Genomic DNA, 25,862 nt, shown 5'->3' with positions numbered 1-25,862 from the left:
ACCTTCCCCGCCTCAGTTTCCCCATCTATAAAAGTGGGACAGTGAGAGTCCCTGTCTCGGGAGGCTGGTGTGAGCAAGAAATGAGGCAGTTAGCATGCATGAAGGGTGATGACCACCAAAAAGACCAGGACCACTTGGGGAAGAATGCCAGTGGGGCAAGGAGGCCACCCCCCAGAAGGAAAGTGGCCTGTTCAAAATCCAGCTCTCCCACTCCTCCTATCTTCCTCATCCTCATGCTGCCCGTGCCTCGGTTTCCCCATCACAGAGGGTAAAATCAGGGAATGGACTGAAGGCAGGCACCTCCAGGGTGACTGAGCTCTTTGCTGTCCTTTCTTTAACTGAAGTCTCCTCTAAACCCGCCATCTACTGCCTGCCTATGGCCAGGTGGCCATCACTAGCAGCTGCCTGGGGACCTGATTAAGTTCCCAGACCCTATACATCATACTTCAGCCCAGTATGATGTCCCCTATGTCCCATGACAATCATCCCAGCCATTTAAAGACCAAGCCCTTCCCCGCCTACTTCCATCCATCTTCCAGCTCAGAGGCCATCTCCTCCAAGAAGCCCTCCTTGGCCTCCCACAAGCTCCTGGCTTCTATCACTAAGACCAAATTCTGGGTTTCTGAGAGCAGCGGCTGACCACGGGGATCAAATTGATCCTCTTTACCCTGCCCCCACTCTGGTGTCGGTTGGGGGAAGGGACGTGCATTGAACAGGAACTCACAAACCTGAAACCCCAACGCTGGCAAACGGATCGGCTTTTACTTCCCAAACTGGAGTGAAACTAAGTTTTGAGTCCTCAAAACCTCACAGACAAGCTGAAGTACAGTACTGCGTTCTGGAGTCACCGTGCCTTTGCACGGAACCTCTCAGTCTGAGCCACCTGGTCCCCACACCGCCAAACAAGGCCGCAGGAATGCCAATGCCACCCCTCCCCTCAGTGGAATCCGCAGCTCCTCCTCCGGGGCAGCGGGGGCTCCAGGCCAGCGACATTGGCTGGGCCTCCCAGGAATTCTCAGGAGGAAATTCTCGGGAGGAAAGTCGCCCCTAAGTGGCGACTTCCGAGGCTGACGGATTTCGTTTTGGCTTTGACTCTTGGGGCCCGATGTGTTACACTGGCCAGACCCCAGCCCCACCCTGAGTTTGCAGCATTGCCAAACCGGCTCCGGCCTCGGTTTTCCTATCTGAGAGACGGGAACGAAGCCATCCGCCTCCCAGGTTTGGTGCGCGCCAGGTCGGGGATCTGGACGATCTGACCGGTGCAAATTCGACACCCGCTTCGGAAGAGAAAAGGGGACAACCAAAGTTTGGGCTTACCCAGCCCAGCCCGAAATGCAGCTGGAGGGAAGAGACGGGGGGCGGGGGAAGAGGGTGCAGGGAAGCCGGGACAAGAGCGGAGGAGATCTAAAATCAGGAACCAGACAAGGATGCCCACTATCTCCACTCCTATTCAACATAGTACTGGAATTCCTAGCCAGAGCAATTAGGCAAGAAGAAGGAATAAAAGGAATACAAATAGGTAAAGAAACTGTCAAAATATCCCTATTTGCAGACGACATGATCCTATACCTTGAAGACCCAAAAAACTCTACTCAGAAGCTTCTAGACATCATCAATAGCTATAGCAAAGTAGCAGGATATAAAATCAACATAGAAAAATCATTAGCATTTCTATACACTAACAATGAGCAAACGGAAAAAGAATGTATGAAAACAATTCCATTTACAATAGCCTCAAAAAAAATCAAATACCTAGGTGTAAACCTAACAAAAGATGTGAAAGACCTCTACAAGGAAAACTATACACTTCTGAAGAAAGAGATTGAGGAAGACTATAGAAAGTGGAGAGATCTCCCATGCTCATGGATTGGTAGAATCAACATAGTAAAAATGTCGATACTCCCCAAAGTAATCTACATGTTTAATGCAATTCCCATCAAAATTCCAATGACATTCATTAAAGAGATTGAAAAATCTACTGTGAAATTTATATGGAAACACAAGAGGCCACGAATAGCCAAGGCAATACTCAGTCAAAAGAACAATGCAGGAGGTATCACAATACCTGACTTCAAACTATATTACAAAGCAATAACAATAAAAACAGCATGGTACTGGCACAAAAACAGACATGAAGACCAGTGGAACAGAATAGAGGATCCAGATATGAAGCCACACAACTATGAGCAACTTATCTTTGACAAAGGAGCTAAAAATATACGATGGAGAAATAGCAGCCTCTTCAACAAAAACTGCTGGGAAAACTGGTTAGCAGTCTGCAAAAAACTGAAACTAGATCCATGTATATCACCCTATACCAAGATTAACTCAAAATGGATCAAGGATCTTAATATCAGACCCCAAACTCTTAAGTTGATACAAGAAAGAGTAGGAAATACTCTGGAGTTAGTAGGTATAGGTAAAAACTTTCTCAATGAAACCCCAGCAGCACAGCAACTAAGAGATAGCATAGATAAATGGGACCTCATAAAACTAAAAAGCTTCTGTTCATCAAAAGAAATGGTCTCTAAACTGAAGAGAACACCCACAGAGTGGGAGAAAATATTTGCCAATTATACATCAGACAAAGGACTGATAACCAGAATATACAGGGAACTTAAAAAACTAAATTCTCCCAAAACTAATGAACCAATAAAGAAATGGGCATGTGAACTAAACAGAACTTTCTCAAAAGAAGAAATTCAAATGGCCAGAAAACACATGAAAAAATGCTCACCATCTCTAGCAATAAAGGAAATGCAAATTAAAACCACACTAAGATTCCACCTCACCCCTGTTAGAATAGCCATCATCAGCAACACCACCAACAACAGGTGTTGGCGAGGATGCGGGGAAAAAGGAACCCTTTTACACTGTTGGTGGGAATGTAGACTAGTACAACCACTCTGGAAAAAAATTTGGAGGCTACTTAAAAAGCTGGACATCGATCTACCATTTGATCCAGCAATACCACTCTTGGGGATATACCCAAAAGACTGTTACTCCAGAGGCACCTGCACATCCATGTTTATTGCGGCACTATTCACAATAGCCAAGTTATGGAAACAGCCAAGATGTCCCAGCACTGACGAATGGATTAAGAAAATGTGGTATCTATACACAATGGAATTTTATGCAGCCATGAAGAAGAACGAAATGTTATCATTCGCTGGTAAATGGATGGAATTGGAGAACATCATTCTGAGTGAGGTTAGCCTGGCTCAAAAGACCAAAAATCGTATGTTCTCCCTCATATGTGGACATTAGATCAAGGGCAAACACAACAAGGGGATTGGACTATGAGCACATGATAAAAGTGAGAGCACACAAGGGAGGGGTGAGGATAGGTAAGACACCTAAAAAACTAGCTAGCATTTGTTGCCCTTAACGCAGAGAAACTAAAGCAGATACCTTAAAGCAACTGAGGCCAATAGGAAAAGGGGACCAGGAACTAGAGAAAAGGTTAGATCAAAAAGAATTAACCTAGAAGGTAACACCCACACACAGGAAATCAATGTGAGTCAATGCCCTGTATAGCTATCCTTATCTCAACCAGCAAAACCCCTTGTTCCTTCCTATTATTGCTTATACTCTCTCTACAACAAAATTAGAGATAAGGGCAAAATAGTTTCTGCTGGGTATTGAGGGGGGGAGCGGGAGGGGGCGGAGTGGGTGGTAAGGGAGGGGGTGGGGGCAGGGGGGAGAAATGAACCAAGCCTTGTATGCACATATGAATAATAAAAGAAAAATGAAAAAAAAAATAAATAAATAAATATATTTCCATAAAAAAAAAAAAATAAATAAAGTATTGCATAGTAAAAAAAAAAAAAAAAAAAAAAGAGCGGAGGAGAGGAGGAAAAGCAGGAGGAGGCTGGGGTGGAGAAAGGGGAAAAGGGAGCGGCCACTCGGGGGAGTCTCCGCACAGCCCCGCGGGGTGCCGCGCGCGCCGGGACGTCCCCACCCAGGCCGGGTCCCTGCGCAAGCCCCCACTTACCCCGCCACCGCGCACGGGAGCCTCACCTGGCCCCTCCCCGCGTTCCGGCGGACAGGCCCCGCCCCCAAGTCTCCCTAGCCCCGCCCCGCGTCCGAGCGCGCGCCACCCGCAGGAGCTGTCTGTGCTTTAGGGGGTCAGCGCGCTCGTGGGGCCGCGGGGTCTCCGGGGACTGGGCGGGTCCGGGACAGGTGGCTCCACCTGGCAGGCGGAGAGGACGGGAGCGCGTGAGCTCCAGTGCTTTGTCCCCGGGTCCCTGCTGCCGCCCCTCGCGTCCCCTCCCGCGGGGTCCCCTCCACACTCCTAAGCGCCCGTTTTTCCCATTTTAGTGATGAGCCGAGTGACTCAGGAGGAGTGGGATTTCCGCGTAGTCGAGAAGAAACTTACTCCACCAACCTCCCCAAAGCGCCTCCCGGCCAGGTAGTGACCCCCGAGGGCCGTAAATCCCGGTGGTGCGCTCGGAACCAACAACGACAGGAGCTGGGCAGTCCCAGAGGCGACTCTTACTCAGGAGCGGGGTAGGGGGAGCGGCGTCCTGAAAGCCGAATGCAGCCTTCTGCTCATGGGCGAGTCACTATCCCTGCCCCAAGGGAGGTCTGCAAGGACTGCTCATGACGGGCTGTGATCAGGAGGCTGGGCGGAGGACCCACAGCGGTGACTTATCCACAGGCAAGAGGCTTCCTGTTATCCCACGATATTGCCACGCTGGGATTCCCACGGAGTTCCGAGGGTGGGCTTAAGGGGGATGGTGTCCATCGCCACCTTTCCAGCTGCACAGTCACCGCCCCGGCACAGCCTCTGGCTCTCCAAAGGCTGAACTCTGATGACCCCTGCTGGTATTTCCCAACTCCAGGCTCCGTCTTGACCTGCCCTGCCCAGCGAACCCCCGGACCTAGAGGTCCTAGCGAGCTTGCACTGGACAAGTCCACGTGCTCCTCTCCCATCTTCACATCTGGTTCTTCCACTAGCCAGATCTAAAGCCTTGCGTTCATCCTTGTTCCACACCCCACGTGTCCACCTTCCAGTGCCACTTCTCCCGTGCCCACCGTCCTATTCCTGGCTGCCAGCATCCTTCAATGGCTTAGGGCTCCTGCCTTTCCTTTCATCAGCTTGCACCCAGCTTTCCTGAGGCTTGTCCCTGTGGTCGTCCCTTCCCCCTTCCTCTTTTCTTGCTCCTGGGGCAGCTCCACAACCCCAGGCTACCCAACGGGGAGGGGGCGTGGCTCCAGAACTCTGCTGTCATGTGGTTCCTGATGGCCGAGGTACAGCCCCCCAGACAGGAGGGTATTGAGGCAAGTCCACCGCTAGAGGGTGAGGACTGCAGAGGACAATGTGTGTAAGTCACCCCCTGCCACAACTACCTGTCAGGTTCCAGAAGGAAGTGGGCCTCAGCCAACCAATCCAGGCCTTCCCCGGCTACAGGGGGGAGTGCAGGCTCATCCAAGGACCTGCTGGACTTTGACTTTGCCAGTGGTAGGGGAGGAGGAAATCCTGCTGGGTGGCCTCTCCCTCTCCAACCTTAATAAGGAAGCTTGGCACACTGGGAACGCCAGTGACCTTCCTTGAGTTCATGACTGAGGTCCCTCTAGCCCTTGTAACAAAAGAGGTTAAAAAGAGAGAAGCATCAAGTTCATAAATGAAGACCCAGAAGAACAGGTGCGTGTGTGTTTTCATGCTTAGGATTGATGGAGGGCGGTCCTTGGTGCAAAGAAATAAGGTTGGCTGGCAATCCAATCTACTGCCTTACCGGTAACCAACTGGGTGTCTTAGCAAGGCCTGTCTGTGCAGATTCTTCTTTGTGTCTTCTGAGATGAGGTTCTTTTCCCCTGCGTCTAGATGGTGCTCTTATGATGTAATCAGGGGAGAAAGGAAACGAGATGGTGACAGCCACCTTCCTGCTTCTGTTTCCCTAAGGTGTCATATTTGGAGGTAAGATGTCCTGAACTCCATCACTGGGCAGCCATCCTGTGATCATGAAGGGATCTAGGCATAAGATGAGTCAGATGGCAAGGAACTGGGTCCTTGGTGGCACTGTAGAAACTCCGGATCAAAACCGCCCTGAAGCCTCTTCAACTTCTGGACTTTAGTCACCTGATAAGATGGTTCGAGGGTTTTCCTCACATTTTCATTAGGGTATATTCATTGTACAGGGGGATTTACGGTGACAATTCCAAATAGCCTTACATTGTACATTGGTTAGATCAACCCCACCATCTCCCCCTGCAATCCCCTCCCCATCCCCCTTCAAGCAACTGCAAGTAGTTTGAGTTTTTTATTCCTCAAGATTAAAGAATCCTCTGATAGAATGTTCTTATAGCTCTTAACCAGATTGCCAAATCATTCTTTCCTGGCAACACTAGCAGAAAAAAATCCCAGGCAAGGCCTGGCTGAGCCTGAGACAACGCAGAGGTGAGAATGGAGTTAGAGGGACCAAGACCTCACCCTCCCCATGTCAAGACAGTAAGCTCTGGCCAGATAACCGTGGAGCAAGTATGTGTTCGTATTTACAGGAGGCCAGTGCTCGAGGCTGCTCCCCGTGCCTGCCTCAAAACGGAGGACAGAATGACGCCCCAGCTCTACTTCCTGTGCAAAGACCAGAGATGGGAGACTTGTGTAGGACCAAAGCCTCCATGCAGGCTAGCTGGCTTAGGTGTGTAGCCAGAGAGAGTCGGAGTTCTGAATTACGGACAAAAATGAGTAAAGCAGAAGAGTTTATTGAGATAGAAAAGTGTAAAAGAGGGAGAGTAGAGCCCCCAGAATGGGGGGGGGGTGTCCCAAGAGAGGGTGCTCGAGAAGTGATGTGATCTGAGGTTTTTATTAATTTTTTCCAGGGTGTTGTTCAATCTCTATGCTAACTAGGTATGCAAAAAGCACTTTGGTCGGCTGTGCCTATAAAGTTCTGATTGGTTGTGTCCCAATCCTCACACTGCCCTTATCCTGATCAGTTCTGCTTGCCCTTCTTTCCACCTTTAAGGCTACAGGGCTGTCATAGGGATGCACAGATGACACACACAGGAATTTCAGGTGCTCAGGGTTCTTGAGCCTGCTCTGAGAATGAAAGCACAGACAGACTCTAACAGCAGAGGTTGGAAAGATTTTATTTGTTGGAGAATGCAGGGGGACCCAGAAACCGGTGATCCTGTGGGCCAGGGTGGGGACTGGGGTTTTATAGCCTTTTTGCATTGCCTGATGGCGGAGATGCCTTTCAGATGCAGACGGGCGTTTCCTAGGGAGGAGAAGTGTCTCCTTGACCTCCCGTGGTCTGTCCTTCAATTAGTGGAGATTTCCAGGGGACTTTCTGTCTCTTAACAAACCATCCTGCCTTGGGCCTGTTCAATTAACACGACAGTTTACATATGATTATTTTATACCTGTCTTGTCCTCACAAGGTGAGCTGGGTGTAGTGATGCACAACTATGATCTCAGCACTCAGGAGGCTGAGATAGAAGGATCATGAGTTCGAGACCAGCCTGGGCCATATAGCAAGACCAGGAAGGGAGAGGAGAAGAGAGAGAAGGGAGGGGAGGGGAGGGGAGGGAAGACAAGGACATAAGGTGCTGAGAAAGCAGAGAACTGAGGTGCTGTGTGATTCTGAAGCCCATGTGTATCTAAGCCTCTGGTTAGGTCAGAATAGGGCCTTTTTCTAGATCAGACCCTTGCTTCTTCTGAGAATGTGGCCAGGAAATTAAGGAAATGTGTTGTTTCAGCAGCTCATGCTTGATCCAGTGCTTTGTACAAATTTCTCTCTTCCTTTGGTGGTACTAGGGATGAAACCTGAGGTGGGGTGGGCTTAGTACATGCCTATGTTTCCTTACACATGCTAAGTAAGACCTCTGAGCTCTCCCCCAGCCCTGTCAACATCTTTAAAAAAAAAAATTACTACTGTAAGAGCAGCAGTAAAAATTTGCAGAATTTGTGTTTTAAAAGTTGACTTTGGATAAAAATAACAGAACCCCTCTCCAAGTCAGTCCTGCTGCTGTAGCATAATTTCATGTTATTAAGAAATGGGAGGGGGGCTTGTCTAGCACATGCCAGGCCCTGCTACGAACCCCCACCCAAAAAAAGAGTGATGTCAGAGGTTACTTCCCTCTTTGAATTTGTATTTTGTCAAAGTCTCATACAAATCCCACAACCATAGCTCAGTGAGGTTAAAATACATGCAATAAAGCAGTAACACTGAGTGACTGTGTGGCCAAGAATGCAGGTGTGCTTGCCACCCCTAATAAAAAGGAAAAGCACATAAAGGGTCTATAAAACCCAGGCTGGCCCCTTTTAGTTTCTTTCTTCTGTTTTCCCCAAGCACGGTCTAATCAGTAATCAACCAGTTAGTCATTTCCTTTTGTTGCTGTAACAATGACTCATTGCATTTCAAATGATTTGCAAAAGAAAGGAAAGAATAATAATGGGAAGTGAAGGAATTACATTTGAATGGTATTATTCTGTGCTTTATTAAATTTGCTCTTACAAATGTTTATGAAGTCAGAGAGTTGGTTTTCCCCCAAGCAGCAAAGTCCACATAAATAAGCAGCTGGAGGGATGGAAGAGAGGGGAAGAAAGAAAGAACTGCCTTCTGAGGTCTTGGATGTTCTCCCAACTAGCTCGCCCTGCCAGCTGCCGGAGCTGGAGCTAACTCGTGGCCTGCCTTGAATCTTACTAAAACCATGAACCAGCATTTCCCTACCAATATGTGGATGGAACAGCCAAGTTCAGCCAAAAGGAGTCTATATCATCTTCCAGCTCTCCCTGTCGATGGGCCAGGATGCTAGGCACAAAGGTCAAGAGCCTGCTTTACTGCTGTGTAGACAGAGGGTGTCCTGGTCCCTAGTTTAGAGAGAAGGCATTTGGTGTCTTGCCACCAACATATGGAATAAAATATGTTTTTGGGGTCCTTTGGGCCTAATGACTAAAACCCTTTGGAATTGTAGCTGAGCTGGCCTGATGGCCTGTTTGACATCAGATAGGCACTGCTACCACCCCACCTTTCAAATGACCTTGCTGGTGATGAACAGATGACACGCGCAGGAATTTCAGGTGCTCAGGGTTCTTGAGCCTGCTCTGAGGATAAAATATTTTATTTGTAGAGAATTTACTTGTAGAAAAGAGAAGAGAAAGACTGCACATTGGGGAATGCAGGGGGACCTAGAAACCGGTGATCCCAGTGAATCAGGATGGGGAGTGGGTTTTATAGCCTTTTTTTGCATTGCCTGAGGGCAAAGATGCCTTTTAGATGCAAAAGGGCGTTTCCTAGGAAGGAGACCTGTTTCCTTGATCTCCTGTGGTCTGTCCTTCAAGTCCCGTCCCGTTCCCCCCCCTCCAACTGCTGTTAGGAATAGGGACAACGAACTCTGTTCAGTCAGTAACTGCTTCCTGCTGACAGGGGGCGATGAAGGGGCCCGCAGTGTCAGGGCTGACCGAGAGGGGTTGTTAAGGGGACTGCGGTAGTAGGTCATTTTCATCTCCACCAGAGGCATTTGTAGCTTGATGGATTCTAGGCGAGAAGAAACAAACTTGACAAGTACGTTTAAAATGCAAGGCCCAAACACAAGCAAGACAGTAATGGCAACTATAGGCCCTAGAAAGGGTAGGAACCAAGTCCTGGAGGGGAGCCAGGATTTTATTTGGTCCCATACCTGAGTAGAAACCTGGGTTTCAGGAGATTGCTCCCGGAGCCATTTAGCCTGTTGGAGAATGTGATCTGCACGTTCCTCTACAATGCCCGAAGTGTTTATATATGTGCAACAGGAAGTATTGGTGATGGCACATACCCCGCCCCCCTTGTTTGGCCAAAAGAAGATCTAGGGCTAGGCGGTGGTCCATTACCATACAGGCAAGGGACGACAAAGACCTTTGCATGCCCTAATGGCAAGGCCTACCTGGTCTGAGATGTCCTCTATCACTTTGGTTAGGTTTTTTGCAGTTACGTGATTTGCAATTATCCCATAGCTGATTCCAGCAAGGGCTGCAACTAATGCTGTTCTCCCTAAAACTATTACAGTAACCTCCCTTTTATCTCTATGGGAAGCTGTTCCTGTTGTAGTTTGTACTCCCCTTTCCTTCCAGATGCCAGCATGAGCCTGCAGGATCAGGAAGGCATACTTAGAATCTGTATAAATGTTGACTCTCTGTTCTTTTGACAGTCTTAGGGCTTCTCTTAGGGCCACTAATTCTGCCAATTGAGCACTTGTATTAGGAGGAAGAGGACCTGATTTGAGGATGCCAAATTCTGTCACAACTGCAAACCTTGCATGTCTGATACCATTCTTGACAAAGGAACTGTCACCAGTTATAATTCTAGATCTGGGTTTTTTAAGGGCTGATCAGTTAAGTCAGGTCAGGAACCTCTTCACATGAGTGTTCAGGATTTCCCTCTGCCTCTGGTAGAAGGGATGCAGGATTTAGGCTCTGACAGGCCCTTAAAGTTATTTCTGTTCCTCCCAGAAGCTGGGCCTCATATTTAGGTAGATGGCTGTCAGATAGCCAAAGTTCTCTTTTTGAGTTTAAAATTCTTCCTAGGTCGTGTGGGGTCTAAACGATTAGGGGGTGGTTTAGGATAAGTTTCAGAGCTTCAAGCACTAGAAGGCTTACTATGGCATTGCTCTGAGGCATCCTGACCATCCCTTGGCTACCTGATTAACTCTTTTTTAAGTAACCTACTGGCTGGGGAGTGATGCCCCGGAGCTGAGTCACCACGCCCAAGGCCAGTCCTCCCTTTTCATAGACATACAATTGAAACTTGTCTTGTACTGGGAGACCCACGGTGGGAGCTGTCATAAGAGCCTTTTCTAACCTGTGGAATGCATTTTCTGACTTGTCATCCCATTCAATAAAGGGCTGGGGATCCTTCTGCGCTTCCTTAAGGATTTGATATAAGGGCCTGGCTAGGTCTGCATATCCCAGGATCCAAATTCTACAGTATCCTGTGACCCCCCAAAAAGGCCCTCAATTGCTTTAGAGTTTTAGGTAGAGGAAATGTCAGGATTGGACAGATTCTGTCTTCTACTAGAGACCTCATTTCTTTCTCCAGGACAAGACCCAAATATGTAACCCTAGATTGACACAATTGGGCTTTTTCTTTAGAGATCTTATAACCTCTATCTGCTAAGAAGTTTAGTAAGGACTCAGTGGCTCGTGAAATGACAGGCTCATTTGGTCCATAGAGTAGGAGGTCATCTACATATTGTAGCAGAGTAGCTTGTGGATATCGCCACTCTGCCAAGTCTTGGGTTAGAGCTAACCCAGAGAGGTGGGGGCTGTCTCTGAATCCCGGGGGAGGACAGTCCAAGTGACCTGTCCAGACTTTCTTGTGGGGTCCTCAAAGGCAAAGATAGGTTGACTTTTAGGGTGTAAGGGAATGCAAAAGAAGGCATCTTTTAAATCCAGGACAGAGTAGTAAGCGGTACCCTGAGGTATTTGGGCTAAAAGCATATAGGGATTTGGAACTACAGGAGAGGCACCACTGCTTCATTATCAGGCAGAGATCCTGGACGAGCCTCCATTTGTTAGGTCCCTTCCTGACACCGAGAATAGGAGTATTACATGGGCTGGAGCATTCTATTAGCAGTCCCTGTCTCTTTAAGTCTTTGATTATGGGAATTACCCCTCCTTAACTTCTGGCTTTAAAGGATATTGTTTTTGATGGGGAAACCAGGAGGGGTCCTTGAGATGAATTAGGACTGGGACAGCTGTTCGTGCCCGTCCCACAGTGTGTCTATCCGTCCACACCGTGGGGTCTACTTGTTCCTCTATTAGGGGCAAGCAAAAGTACTCTCCTGGGGGTAAAAGGAGCTGTACCCCCAATTTGGATAGAAGGTCTCGCCCTAGCAGAGGAGTAGGGGGTTCTGGGACAATTAAAAAGGAGTGACAGAAATGGAAATCTCCCCAGGAGCAGGCTAGAGGCTGAGTGAAATAACGCTCTAGAGGCTGGCCTGATATGCCTCGAACAGTAATTTTCTTGGAGGACCTGGCCGGGAGAGAAAGGAATAGCTGAGATGCTGGCTCCAGTATCGATAAGGAGGCTGACCTTGTGTTTAATTTGGGGCTCTTCTGCTTTTACAGTGGTTACAGAGCCTGTGTGGGAGGCCCAGGGACCCGTCATTGGGTGGGAGGCTCTGACCTCGGTTCCCCTGAGAACCGAGTGCCTTCCAGTGTTTTCCCTGACAAATGGGGCAGGGTCCTGGAGGTAGCTTTCTCCGGGGGCACTCCCTCCTAAAATGGCCTGCCTGTCCACATTGAAAGCATGTCCTTGGGTTTGGACTTTGCCCCGGGGGAGCCTCTCAGAGCGCTGCGATCAGAGCCTCCCGCCGCTTATCCTTTCTCTTTTCCTTTTCCAGGTCCTTCCTTTCTTTTTCTAAGTCCCTGTTATAGTATACAGACATATCTACATGGACCAATTGGTCCAGATCTCTGCTCCCTTCAGCCACCAATTTCTGAAGCTTTTTACAGATATCTGGTTCTATGTTAGAAATTTATCTTTTGGGATGATTTCCTCTTCCTGTGACTCTGGTACAATGTTGGTATGCTTTTGTAAAGCATCCTTAAGTCTCTGTAGGGAAGCTACTGGAGTTTCTAAGGGTCCCTGCTGTACAGCCATGACTTGGGAGTAATTAAGAGGTTTTACCTTGGCTCTCCTTACACCCTCAAGAATGTAGTGGATGAAATGATTACGACTCCATTCATCCTTGTCATTTTCAGGGTCCCACTTAGGGTCATACCTAGGCACTGCCTGATCTCCTGTTGGAATCAGGAATCAAGGTTCCCTTTTAGGTATCCAATACCTTTGTCTTTCTTCTCCCTCCCCCTCCTCCTCCTCCGATGAAGGTCCAGTCTGAGACAGGGCTGTAGGGCCACTTTTATCTAAGTGATAATTGTCTCCAGCTGTGACTGCCTGATCTAGAACCTGCTGTTTCTCCAGAGAAGTGAGGGTCTGAGATAGCAATAGCAGTACATCTTTCCAGCTCAGTTCAAAGTTTTGGCTGACTTCTCTAAATGCCTGGATGTACTGATCTGGGTTTTCTGTGTAATTTCCTAAATCCTTTTTTATTTCTTTAAGTTCACTCACTCAAAAGGAACATGAGCTCTGTCCCCTCCAGGAATTAACAGGAGGGGGTAGTCCTGTGGGAGGATGTCTAGTGTGTGAGGTGGCTGGGTAAGGGGGGAGAGGTGGAGCTGATGGAGCATTAGATGGGTTTTTTGGTTCAAGGGGATTTGGGGGCTTTTTGTAAAGGGTTACCATGGTCTGGGTATTTAGCCTGCATCTGTTTAACCATTCTGGGTGGTTTCTTAGGAAAAAGAAGAGTTGAACATATGGAACTTTGGTCCACTTTCCCTCCTTTTTACAGAACATATCTAATTGAAGAATGGTATTATAATTAATGCTCTCTCCTTCTGGCAATCTTTCCTCATCTCCCAGAGGATACTGTGGCCAAATCTGGGTGCAGTAAAACTTGAGTCGCTTTTGCTGAAGACTTTCTGGATCAAGATCTTTCCAATGTTTTAATAAGCAGGCAAGGGGGGTCCTTCCTGGATCCTTGAGGCCTGATTCCCCATCTAAAAAGGGAAACAAGGGAAAATTGGTCACCTTAACAGAGGTTTCTCCTTTTATCTAGGTGTCCCCAGATGAGGAGAAACTCTAGTGGGAGAGGGCGTCCTGCTCTCCCTTGCTCCTTCCACTGCCACTCGTGGGTAAAGCCATGGAGGATTTACAGATATCTCAGTTGCACCCACCCCTGAGATGATCTTTGACCAATCTCTCATCTATTTTGACTTTCCTGTTTGCCCTGCGACCCAGGTAGGCCTGGTTCTCCTCTATCAGCTGAACGCTTGTAATTAAAACGTAACTATCAAAGTAACCAAGAGGGCTTGCATGGCCAGAAGGAGGACCCCTTTAGAGGCATGGATGGGGACTCTTGATGAAGCAGATTTTTGTCCCCCTATATATTCTGTGAGGCATATATGCTTTTTATGAAAACAGAGAGAGTCTGAAGGCTTTTACTCCAGTAAGAGGCAAAAAAATGGAGACCTGAGGTTATTGCCTTTAAACTGTTTTTTTTTTTCTTTCCCTGAGGGCAGGCTGCGGAACCTGTTTAACCAGTTAACCTAATGCTTGACAAAGAGTTAAACCTAAATTGGAGACTAGCACTTTCTGGTGCCTGTAGGGATTTTTCCCAAACTCCCTGAAGAAAGAAGCTCACTGCTATTTAGAGCAAAGGCGGGGAGGGGGACACTCATCCTGAACTGCCTGGGAAAGGAGAAGGAGAGGCTGAGGGTTGGGGGAAAAGAGAGTTTCCAGGCTCAATGCATGAGGGATTATTGGTCATCACTGCTGTCCAGGTCGATCCTGCCCAAAGGCAGTACTGGAGCACTGGAAGCAAGAGGTGACCTCCACTCTCAGGCCACAGAAACCATGAAGGAAGTGTAAGAGATCTGGTTGTCTGTTTGCCACAGACATGGCTGGAGAGGTCCAAGACTTAGCCACCTTTGGGGCCTCAGGGCGGGTCAGGAAGTTGCATCTCCAGCTTTTGGATGACACCGGGGAGTGCCCCGGCCAGAACACCTTTTTGGGCTTGAAGACAAACTTTCCTTTCCATCGGCTGTTTTCAGACCTTCTCTTAAGCAGGTCAGATCTTGAAAGAGAGAGTTAGAGTTAGAGGAAAAGAGAAAAAACCTCGGTGCACTGAAGTTGGATTCAGCCCACGTAGCATTGGCAGTGCGGTATAAACCCCTGCTTGGCATCTGAATTTCCTCAGATTGCCTGCCGTACACCTGTAATGGGCTCAGAGCATTTCCTCAGTTTCCCAAGGGAGAAACCCTCTTTAACAAGACAGAGAGAGAGAGAGAGAGAGAGAGAGAGAGAAAATGTCGACCTAAGAGTTCCACCATAGCTAGGCCGTGGTGGGGGGGGTCTCTCCTGGAAAATAGACTCCACTGGAGTGCTGGTGCTCACAGTCATGTTCCTAGGCAGTCTTTCCCAGTTTGGCACAACCTATACCAACCTCAGGTGACAGGTGGTCCCTTTGTGCATCACCAAATATAATGCATGGATGACATGTGCAGGAATTTCAGGTGCTCAGGGTTCTTGAGCCTGCTCTGAGAATGACAGCACAGACAGACTCTAACAGCACAGGTCAGAAAGATTTTATTTGTAGAGAAGTTATTTGTAGAAAAGAGAAGAGAAAGACTGCATATTGGGGAATGCAGGGGGACCTGGAAACCGGTGAGTCAGGGTGGGGAGTGGATTTTATAGCCTTTTTCTGCATTGCCTGAGGGCAGAGATGCCTTTTAGATGCAAATGGGCATTTCCTAGGGAGGAGAAGTGTCTCCTTGACCTCCCCGTGGTCTGTCCTTCACTGGGGCTGGTGGAGTGGCTCAAGTGGTAAAGCACTGCCTGGGAAGAACAGGGCCCTGAGTTCAACTCCCCCACTGAGTGGAGGAGACAGTCCTGGAATTTCTTACACTAGAGAGGGCAGTGTCCAGCTTTGAGGAGGGGGAGGCCATGGTTTAGGACTTGGGGTGCATTGTGTATTGCTACTTGGGGCTGTCAGTGAATTTGGTCCAGTGTGACTGGAGCCTCACCCTAGAATGGAAGCCTCCCCCTGTGAGGCAGGACCACCCTGTATGATAGAGGTCTCTCTGTGGGGTGGAGCCTCCCTGTGTGTGGGCTGAAATAGGGTCTGTTTTCCCCCCAGGCCCACCCACTGTGTAGGGTGGTCTGAGAAGCTAACCAGGCATGGCTCCCACACCTCTCAGGAGTTCCCAGCATCCTTTAAGAAACTGTTTCTCTGAATAAGTAGCCTGCATGCTTTGGAAGCTTGCTGATAAGAGTCTCGCCTCAGCCATGTGCTCATATTTTATGCTGCCCTGCCCTACTTCCCCACCAGACAACTGACTTGAGTCCCTTACAGCATGAGAAATCCTTGACGTTGATGACGATGATACTTTTACATTTTCCTAGCTTTTTGCTGCCTGTTAGAGCAATTCTGGGCTCTCTGCACACACATCCGTCAGTGAGGAGAAAGGTTCAAGCGAAAGGGGCAACACCATCAGTTCATTCTTAAGTCATCATTGTCTTCAAATCGCATCAGTCTGCTCCAAGAGCATCATTTGTGCAGGGCTAATTCATCAGGTTCTAACCCCACAGTCCCTGCTCTGCATGTGAGTGACAGGGCAGAGACAGGCACAGAATTGTGTATCTGGAAAGATCTTATTGTTAATGGCAGTGGTTCTTGCATTTCAGCCTGGAAGAACCCAAGTAGAATGCGTGGGTGTAAATGGGGTTTGTGAAAAGTTAGGAAAGGAAATACAAAGGGAGCATGCTGGGATGCAGGTGAAGTCTATCGGCAGAGAGAGTGTGCTTTTCTTTTTCAGGTGCTTTTTTAACCCACGGGGAGGGCAAACCCTGGAGATTCCCACCCAATAATCAACAGGTGGGAAGGGCATGGGCTGTTCCCAGCCAGGTATGGCAGTCTGGGCCATCGGGGGGAGCCTCCATGAACCCCAAACTTTTCCTACTTCTAGCCTGCCTCAAATTCCCCGAGAGACAATATTCCAAAAAAATTCTTTTTTGGGGTTGCTGATGGGGGAAGTCCATCTTCAGTATCTGCTTTGAGCTAGCAAGGGGCAGCAGACCCTAACTATAAAGGGAAATTGTCGCTCCTATTTCTTTTCCTCGGGGCTCATTTGGACACAAGGTTTCTGAATTATTGCCCAGCATAGTTAAAAGTTCCTCCTAGAGAGCCAAGTTGCTCATGGAACTCTCGTTCATCTGTAAAGATCGATAGCCCTGTTGCCTTATGATTTGGGTCTTAAAGGCTTTTATCCTGGGAGGGATAAATCTGGTTTAGAAGGTATGACCTGAATATGAACAATGATAGGGGCATCAGAAGGGGCCCTTCCAGGTGTGGCAGGAAGGAGAAACTAATTTTGAAAAGTGACAGAGAGTCTTATGGCTACTTTGCCTATAGATGTTTATACCTGTTGCTGTTTTTAACTTTTGAGTGACCCTCTATAGTGGGCAGTTAAGGGCCGATTACATTTAGGGCTGGGCGCACGGCGGGAGGGCGGGGGGGGGGGTAGCTGCCCATCCAATTAGAGTGAACATCAATCACTGAGTCAGCTCTGTGCAGGAAGAAGACCACAGTGTCCCTGGCAGAAGTTAGAGTCCATTGAAAGTTACATTGCCTTTGCTTAAACAGAAGGCCTTGGTCAAAGAAGTGAGTTTGCCTTTTTTCAGAAGCCTGGAAGGCTTAGATATTAGAACACATGGGTAAGAGCCTCTTTCTAAAAGCTCTTGGCTTTGGTTACTTTTAGAGGTCTGGCATAATTGACTCCATCTGGATCTGGAGAAGTCCCCTCGTTTGTGCAGTCCTTTTGAACTGCCTCACATGGCTGAATGCCACTTGTTCCTCTAATTTGGGGGATGCTGATCTCTCGGGGGGTTGCATCCTGTCAAACTTTCTCTGAACAGTCGTCTCTGAAGATTCTGCTAATTTCGCAGTTTTGTCCATCGGAGCAGAAGTGGCTTTTCCCAGAAAGTCAGATTTTGTCCACAGAGGAGGGGAAATAACACATCAAACAGATCTGAAGTGACCTTTCTGGCCAAATTAAGCAACAAAGAGATTTATTTTAAAAAATTGCTCTTAGGCTGGGCTTAATTAATCTAATTGTCTGTCCCATAGGGAATGTACTGACACATTTAAATTGCTGTAAAGTGTCAGCAGACAACAGTTATAAGGCTTTACAAGGAAAATACAAAATGACCCAATACTTAAGAATGTCCGTCCTGGTTGGCAGATTAAACACTTGTCAGAGTCATTTTGCATGGGCTTGTCTATAACTGTCCCAGTAAGATTAGAACTGAAATGACTAAACTTAAAGTAACTATGGTTAATAGTTCAGCAATTAATATAATAGTATAAGCACTAGTAAACCTCTCTTACTACAATTAGGAACATACGCACAAACTTACAAAAGAAGCTAATACACCAACTTGGTACAGTGTCTATTTTAAAAGGCTTACATACTTGAAGAAGATAAAGATATCTAACATATAAAAGAGCCAGTAGCAGCATCACAGTTTAAATCTTGAATTTCGGTTAGGTAAAGTAACAAGTTAGTGGTTGTCAGTACTGTATTGACAGTACATTAAAAACCCTAACCTTTCCTATGATTAAGGGAAGGAGGTGTCAGTAATTTCAAATAGCCCCTGTTCTAATGCTCAGTTGCATATTATAGATATCAAAGACCTTATTAGATAGAAGGTACCTTAGATAAAAGAACTATAGCTGTTTACATGTACACATTTTTGACTCTGCAAATGATTTTGAAACATTTAAACACAAGGGATTAGCAGTATTAGAACCACTTAGTTTCTGTAGTGTTATTAGAAAAACACCTTAGGGTTTTAGCAGGATGTAAAGAATAGTTAATAATTTTAAATGGGCTATGAAGAAAACTAGCCATCTTGTTTTTGGTTAGCAGAATCAAAGCATCTCCCAGTCCTTAAGGATGCATCCAGGTGAATACGCTAGCTTCCCCTATGCTGGCTGGTGGAAAGAGAGAGAGGGAAGGGAAGGGGGAAAATCCATTCACCCCTCCACTCCTGCACAAGGGCTCCTGAATGGAATTCCCTATGCTGGCTGGTGGAGAGTGAGAGAGGAAGAGAAAAGAAGGAAAGTTGTCCTTTCGGAGAGAGAAAGCGAGAAGTCTCAAGATCCGAGAAGGTCCGTCCCACTTGTATCTTGAAAGCCTCAACACAGGTACCTCTGATTGTTTCTGTCAGACGTCTCTGGAGCAAGCAAGTGGCAGGGTTCCCTGTCTTGCGAGTCAGCCGTTTTCCTAAGGGTCAGCCTCTTCCCGCCCTGCACAGGAGTTCCTACATGAAATGCTGTTCCTGAATGTTGACCCAACTATGAAAGCATCAGAACTACTATGCACTGGGCAAAGAGGCTGATACCAAAAACATGTAAACCGAAAAGATAACAATATATAGGAGGCAGTCTATTGAGTATTAAACGGGAAACATCTTCTCTGAACTGTTGTAACCAGTACAAAATTAGCTATCAAATGCAAATCGCAGCAAGGTAAGCATGGTTGATATAAACCTCACTCATGGTCGGTTTTCATACCACGCCATGGGGTTGTCAGCTTGTAAACTGAGAAAAATGGGGAAACACGTACTCCCATTTAATCTTAATAAACCAATTAAAATTGGTGTCTCAAATGATGAGATGCAGAAACAGAGATGGGGGGTAAGCATAAGGTTAGGAGACCAATGACTGAGTGCCACGAGTTGGATGTTGTTAAGAAATTCCATTATAGACCACCAATGTTAACTAACAGCATGACTTGGGATACACAGCAGGGGTGGTGTTGACCTGAATGTAGCCCCTGGAGCCCAAATATAACAGGCTCAGTCACTGGGAGGTCATGACGTGCATAATTTAGTATTCTAGAATGAATTACCTTCTTGTAGAGTCCTAAAAACCTGAGGTTTTATCATCCCATCTGGAGGGTGAGCTTTTGTTTGGTTTTAGTAAAATTTTGTATCAGCCTATAGCCCCAAAAGATCTTAATAGTTATTTTGATAAAACAGAAACCCATTTTTAAAAATACATTAGTACCTTAAATTTTGAGCTTAGAAAAGTCTCTAGGCAAACTTTAAATGATAGCCAACCCATGTACATGCACACATATATAAACTTATAAGCTTTGAGACCTTAATTTGCATCTTAAACAACCTTTGTAAAAACCCGAATTTAGATAACACTGTTTTTAATCAAACTCTTAGCAACTTTATACCTTAAAAGACTTAGGAAGAAAATTAAATTAAGCCATCTTTTTAAAAATGGCAATCTACAAGAACGCATGGATCAACAAACCTAATTGTAAAAGAGTTAAATGTAAATTACACTCATGATAGAATGGAACAGATTGAGATTATTGTCCATAAATTTTCTTTCAGTCCTAACGCAGAGGATAGTTAGGCCTGGTTGGGATTAGAACTTTAGATAACTTTTGAGACAGATGTACACATTAACTTTACAAAAGTCGTTTAGGAACCAACGCAAAGACAACTACACACACATACCACACACACGGATGTTTTGACCTAGGCATACCAAAGAATATCAAAGCATGCATATACAAGCTCAAAAAAAGTAAAAATTCAGTGGCCACAAATACACTGGTAGGAGACAAAGACATACACAGGAAACACACAATGACACACAAAACAATCCCATTAATTCAGAGTGTACTCTTAAACAAATCATTCCTTTGTCATTATTTTTAGTAGGTTAGCTAGATTCTTAAGTGGTTTACAACAGATCTTTAACACAAATACTCTATTCTTGGTCTAGTCCTTAACAGATTAATGCATTAACAACAGCATGTATAAAAACTATATTAATTTAGAGAATTTTAATGACAGGTTAGTTACAATTTAACTGGAGGATGACAAGATGAATGTCCTATCCCTAGGGAGTGACAAGATGGTGCTGCATATGTGGTGGCTTCATCATGGTGGCAGCATTTCCTGTGACCACATGGTCTTTCCAAAAGGGCTCTCAGATGGAACATAAAGATATGTTACAAGCAACCTACAGGCTCAAAATATCAATCTGTTATAGGAGTAAAAGACATTTCCCTGAGAGACAGGGGTCCACGTGAGTTAGTTACCTAATGAAAGGACCAAATAACTGAAGCAAGCTAAGGTGGGATTGAAAAGGTTTTGTTGCCTCCTTGGACGTGACATCACTTGACAGTTTTGGAGAATTAGTCATAGGCTGCAGAACTTTTTCCTCTTTGAATATAATGTCCTGTCCTTGGTTTTAAAGGCTTATCTAAATTTAGGATTACTAGGGATAGAGCAAATGGCAGTAAACCTTTAAGCTTTGAGGGGCTTTTGTTGTTGTCCGGTCTACTCCGGGTGTTTATAATTAGATCCTGAGTTTCCTCATTAAGGGGCTTTGTTATTACCTAAAAAGCCAAGAATCCAAATCCTATAGATCCCAGCCATTTACAGGTCCACAGTTTGGAAGGGACCTTAAACAAGTTTAGAATCTGACATACTACGTTGAGCTACAGAGAACAAAGTTTCATTAATTTTAAAACAAAAAGAAATCATTGTTAAGAATCAAACCTCTAATTGCCTATTCAAAATATCCATACATAAGGACCCATTCTTTTTAACCTCTTGGCTGTAAGTAAGCCTAATTTTATCAGCAGAGAAGTTGCAGTTAGCATGTTTTTAAGTGTTTATTGTCTCTCGAGTGTTAGAGTGATAATGACAGACAGCATTAATTAGTACCATTAAGTTCTCCTTATCTTATGTATATACCTAAAACTCATATTTTAGTGTAAAAAAATGACATCTTATTAATAGAATAAATTCCTTTTAATTTTGCCTTTAGAATAAATGAATTTTAAATAAGTTACAACATGTTTTTAAATTATAGATATACCTTATGGGTGACCAATGTCAAATCCTTCCTTGAATGGCACTGTTTTTTGTTTTAGAAAGCACACTTGAGAGTTTAAATGTGTTCAACATTTAGGGACAGCAACAGTCACCATCAGGGCTGCACAGACGCCTACATGTTAATTGAAACTTTACCTTTGGGTGGAATTTAGAATCTTTGGCTAAGATAGGCAGACAAGTCCCTGTTAGCCCTGGGACGAGGGACTGTGACCTCGGGGTCAGTGTTTCTGTGTCCCCTGTAGGCCAGGGGGACAAGAAGGGCATGAGTGATATAGGACAGAGGCGTGGCAAGTAGGCAGGCAAGGGACCGGGTCAGAGGAGAAAGGACGTTCGGCCAGGCACAGGACCTTGGCCACTAGAGGTGGCGCCTTTAAAAAAGTTTTTTTTCTGGTGTTCACCAAGGCAGGGGCAATGGACCTGGGTCTTGGGGCATACGACCCTTCCTGCCACCACGGGGCTGGGGAGCTACGCATGGTGGCAGTGGACTCCTGGGCTGTCACCTGTCTTACCCCAACCAGTTTCAAGAGTAGGGTGAGTGGCCCTGGCCTCCATTTTTTCCCCTCTCCTTGTGCTGTGGCAGTGGGGCAGACCCCAGGGGAACCAGGGAACTCTGAGAACAGAGATGTTTGCCAGGCAGATGGGGTGGCTGTTGGAAGGGTGGGGGGGACAGGCCAGGTGCAGGGGAAGGGGACAGAATGGAGGAGAAACAGCCAGGGGAGAGGGAGGCGAGCTTGTGTGTGAGTGTGTGCATGCCTTTGGGGGAGGGAACACATGTGGAGGCCAGCAGCCCCTGTGAATGGAGCAGTCTTCCATGCCAGGCCACCAAACTGGCCTCTGTCCCCATGGGGCCTGGGCAGTAGTATGGGCTGTGCTACAATCCCTCTGTCTAGTTAGCATGGGCCCAGCCACGGAGGAACCCCTCCAAGACTTCCATGGCCACTGGGACACAGGGAGGCTGGACAGGCAGGGCCGGGGGTTCAGGTGGTCAGGAATATCCAGCTGGAGCCATGAGAAAGAGAGGCATTGACTGGACATGCAGACAGATTGGGGAGGGAGGGAGTGGAGGCTTCTGAGGTGATGCCTGACCTTCTGGGTTCTGGGTCCTGTGGGTGTGAGGGAGAGGCCAGGCAGGAAGCAGGCTCAAGAGTCCGCATTCAGCCTCAATTTCCCATGGACACACCAGGGTTCATCACACCCCAAAGGACGGCTGTCCCTGCCCTGGAGACATAGGGTTTGGGACTTGATGGAAAAACCTGAGAATGAAAGTGAGCAAAATCCAGTGTCATGTGCACATCCCACAGCTTTTAGGGACAGACCCAGACTTGCTCTCACTCCCAGTGCTTGTGGACATCTCAAACCAACTGCTGTTAAGGTGCTGGTGAAGACAGGCCCCTCTCATTTTAAAAATGCTCTGAGAGCTGCTAGCCACAGGACAGGTATCTTTGCGATTCTGTGTTCACTCTGTATGCCTCTAAAAGCATCACTCTGAGAAGACATCCATGGCCTCCACAGAAGCCTGGGGAGTCGGACACAGAGCAGGCCGAGATTCTCCAGAAGTGGCGAGTGGGGGCCCTCGATGAGCAGTATTTATTCATCCGATGACTCCCTAGTTGAATGAACTTTGTCATTTTTTTGTTGTGGTGGTAGTTGTTCCTAGCAGACCATCCCAGGTGCTCCTCACATCCCCTCCCATCCAGAGTGAGCCGGGGGCTCAAAGGAGTGTCTTGCTGACTGGGCTGAGCCACGTGGGACTGCCCCACCCCATCAGAGGCCAGACGGTTCATCCACCTTGTGGAGTGCCTTTGCTATGCACGACTTAGATCAATTAGCACAACTTTCCCTTTAAGATGGAGCTGCCCCCAAATTAGAGGGTGGCCTGTGCTGGGAGGGGGCAATGGTCTCCCAGGGCTTCTCCCTCCTGTGGACCCCCGAGTGTGACAGACACAAACACAGGCTGGCAGGTGGGGTGGGGCTGAGATTCTGCACCTGAGAGCCAGGGCTTTCCTGAGAACCTGCGGAACCCACAGGAGAAAAGGACACCCAGAAGCCTGGAGACCCAGCAGGAGCTGTCACCAAGGCTTCCTCTAGGGACGCTGATGATGGTCAACATTACTCTACTCCTTCCATAGGCAAGGAGCCTCCTAGGTCTACAAACAAGTAAGTTATTTCCGCCAGGGTGGGTCCCCACGTGCTTGGCGGGGTGGGACCCCAGCAGTGTTCAGCTGCCTTACATTCTAGCGTGTGACAGTTTCGCCACACTGGCTAAAACCAGTCACCTCTACCCCTGGGTTCCGGCCCACAGTTCTGTTCCCGCCTCCAAAAGCTGCTTCGAGAGAGGGAGGGGGATGGAAGATGGGATCTTGGGAGTGAGGGGGGCAGGTGTTAGGCTTAGCAGGCCTTTCCTGGTTCCATGAGGGAGCTGGAGACCCAGGATGACAATTCAGGCGTCTCAGCCCCCATCAGCTGAGCTGTGTTCTCAGGCCAGGTTCAGGCTCTGATGGATGACCTGCCCCTGAGTTAGAATCCTAGAGACTGGGCCACTCTAGCAACCTGCACCTGTTCCTGGAGCACCGTTCCTAAGCCCTGTGGGGGTCACTGTGCTCGTATCACAGATGGCACCCCTGAGGCCCAAGTATGCCAGGAGGCTGCAGCTCCTCAGCAGCCCCTACCCTCCGGCAGAGGTTGGGGTGGGGGAAAGGCACTTCCAGCAGACCCTGTGGATCAAGTTGTCCCTGACTTGGGCATTGGGCCAGTGTCGCCTCTGGTCCTAACCACACTCTGATTACATCTGTCCCCCTGCACTGGACCTGTACTTTATTTGCTCAAAACACTACTCCATAAGAAGTGAGTGCTTTCAGGGTGCCAGGGTAAGGGCCAGCAGGAGGATAGGTTTCAGGAAGACACCCCACTCAGCTGGACCCCAATGCCCTTCCCCCTAAGGACCACACTGACTCCTTGCCCTGTAAATGGGGGGTGTGGTACAGAGAAGCTGATCCCAAGTTCCGTTCCTGCCAAGGCACGGTCCTGATGCTGGCTGGCCTCTTGACAATCCAGCAGCTCTCAGGACACTCTGGCACCTCTCCTTGGCAGGAAGCAGCCTGTCTAGCTGCTGCTGCGAGGGGAGGGTCTGACCACCTCAGGGCTCAGGAGAGAGGGGCAGAGCAGCCAGAACACTGGCCCTTCCGTCCCAGGCCAGGCAGCCTTCACCCCTGCACAGGGGCTTCTCCCTTCCTCCAGGTTTCAGGGGTTCCATCCAGACCCCCTTGCATCAGGGCTTACGATCTGCGTCACCCGACTCCCTTGATTCTCAGGCTTTCCTTCTATGCTGTCTGGGCCCTTCCATCAGGATGGAACAGAAATGAACTGAACGCTGAAGCCTGGACAATATAAGCACGTGGACATGGCCACAGCTGTTAAGACGCCCCCTGTGGATCTCAGAAGGACTCCAAGGGACAGATGTGAGCCCAGGAGCAGCAGGCAAGTTTTATTCTACCCCTTCCTGTCCCCAGGGCCACCCCAGGTAGAGGGAGGGCAGATTGCCAAGAGGTCTGGCCCTATCACTTTGGGGGCTGGTGTGGATGGAATCCACCAGATTCACATTTTCCTGGGTGGGTGTGAACATTGAGGGTGGGGCAAGCAAAGTGAGGGCAGTGATCCTTGTCCACACACGCAGCTGCTGACTGTGGACTTGGTGATAGCAACTCGGGTGCCCCAATCAGACCTGGGCTGGGAAGGGGCAGTGGGTGGGTTTTCCAGCAGACTGGGGAATATAAAGTGATTGAGACAGTGACAAGGGGGACGGGGCTGGCAAGGCTGGGACAGAGTAAAAAAAGTCTCTCTCTCTCTCTCACACACACACACACACACACACACACACACACACACACACACGGGGTCAGTAAAAATGCTCTACAGGCTTAGCCCCTCACACAACGCTCTGCCGGCCCCCGGCTCCCTCAAAGTCAGACATTCCAGAGCCACCACCCCGGCCAAAGTCAATGAAAATCCCTTCAGAATCCGAGTCCACGGACTCCAGGATCTGGTCCACCAGGGTCTCAGGGCTGGAGGTGGGTGGAGAGCCATGGGCAGGGCCCTGCTCGGGGTGCTGGGCCGGAGAGTACAGTCTGTTGGGGCAAGGCCCCGAGTGGGGCGTCGGGGAGGACCTGAAGGTCCCTGTGGGGGCCTGGCCAGGTGCATCAGTGAAGCCCTGGGGCTCTGGGCAGGACGTCATCTCAGAGACAGAGTGCCTGCGGATGCTCGTGCTGCTGGCGACTGTGCCCTCCGCCTCGTGTTCTGCCACGGGGTTCAGCAGCGGCGTGTTGTAGCTTTTGGAGCGTACCACTGGGTTCTTGGCCAGGACGTCCCCTGAGCGGGAGCGACGCAGGAGGCGCTTCT

The 25,862-nt window shown here is 48.0% G+C and overlaps 2 protein-coding genes and 1 long non-coding RNA gene across 8 annotated transcripts in view; 1 reads left to right on the top strand and 2 right to left on the bottom strand.

Annotated features, from left to right (window-relative positions):
- The window catches only part of Arhgap8 (Rho GTPase activating protein 8), a 62,124-nt gene extending 58,089 nt beyond the window's left edge, over positions 1-4,035 (bottom strand). Inside the window, 1 exon segment of the mRNA XM_074084673.1 lies at positions 3,995-4,035. The gene's annotated coding sequence lies outside the window, so the exon portion shown is untranslated.
- LOC141425861 (uncharacterized) lies at positions 1,013-24,937 on the top strand. The gene is made up of 6 exons (XR_012451035.1): positions 1,013-1,218; positions 4,321-5,647; positions 5,828-5,920; positions 13,597-13,778; positions 23,495-23,624; positions 24,779-24,937. It is a non-coding gene; the product is annotated as an uncharacterized lncRNA (long non-coding RNA).
- The window catches only part of Prr5 (proline rich 5), a 53,168-nt gene continuing 48,667 nt past the window's right edge, over positions 21,362-25,862 (bottom strand). For all 6 annotated transcript variants that reach the window (XM_074084668.1, XM_074084670.1, XM_074084669.1 and 3 more), the window contains one exon: positions 21,362-25,862. In XM_074084668.1, coding sequence (XP_073940769.1) covers positions 25,393-25,862 — 470 coding nt within the window. In that variant the 3' untranslated portion in view covers positions 21,362-25,392.

This window comes from Castor canadensis, chromosome 8, assembly GCF_047511655.1.
Source record: "Castor canadensis chromosome 8, mCasCan1.hap1v2, whole genome shotgun sequence".
In the NCBI taxonomy this organism is placed as follows: Eukaryota; Metazoa; Chordata; class Mammalia; order Rodentia; family Castoridae; genus Castor; species Castor canadensis.
Note: the sequence above shows the minus strand (reverse complement) of the source record. Positions and strands in the feature narration are given on the sequence as shown.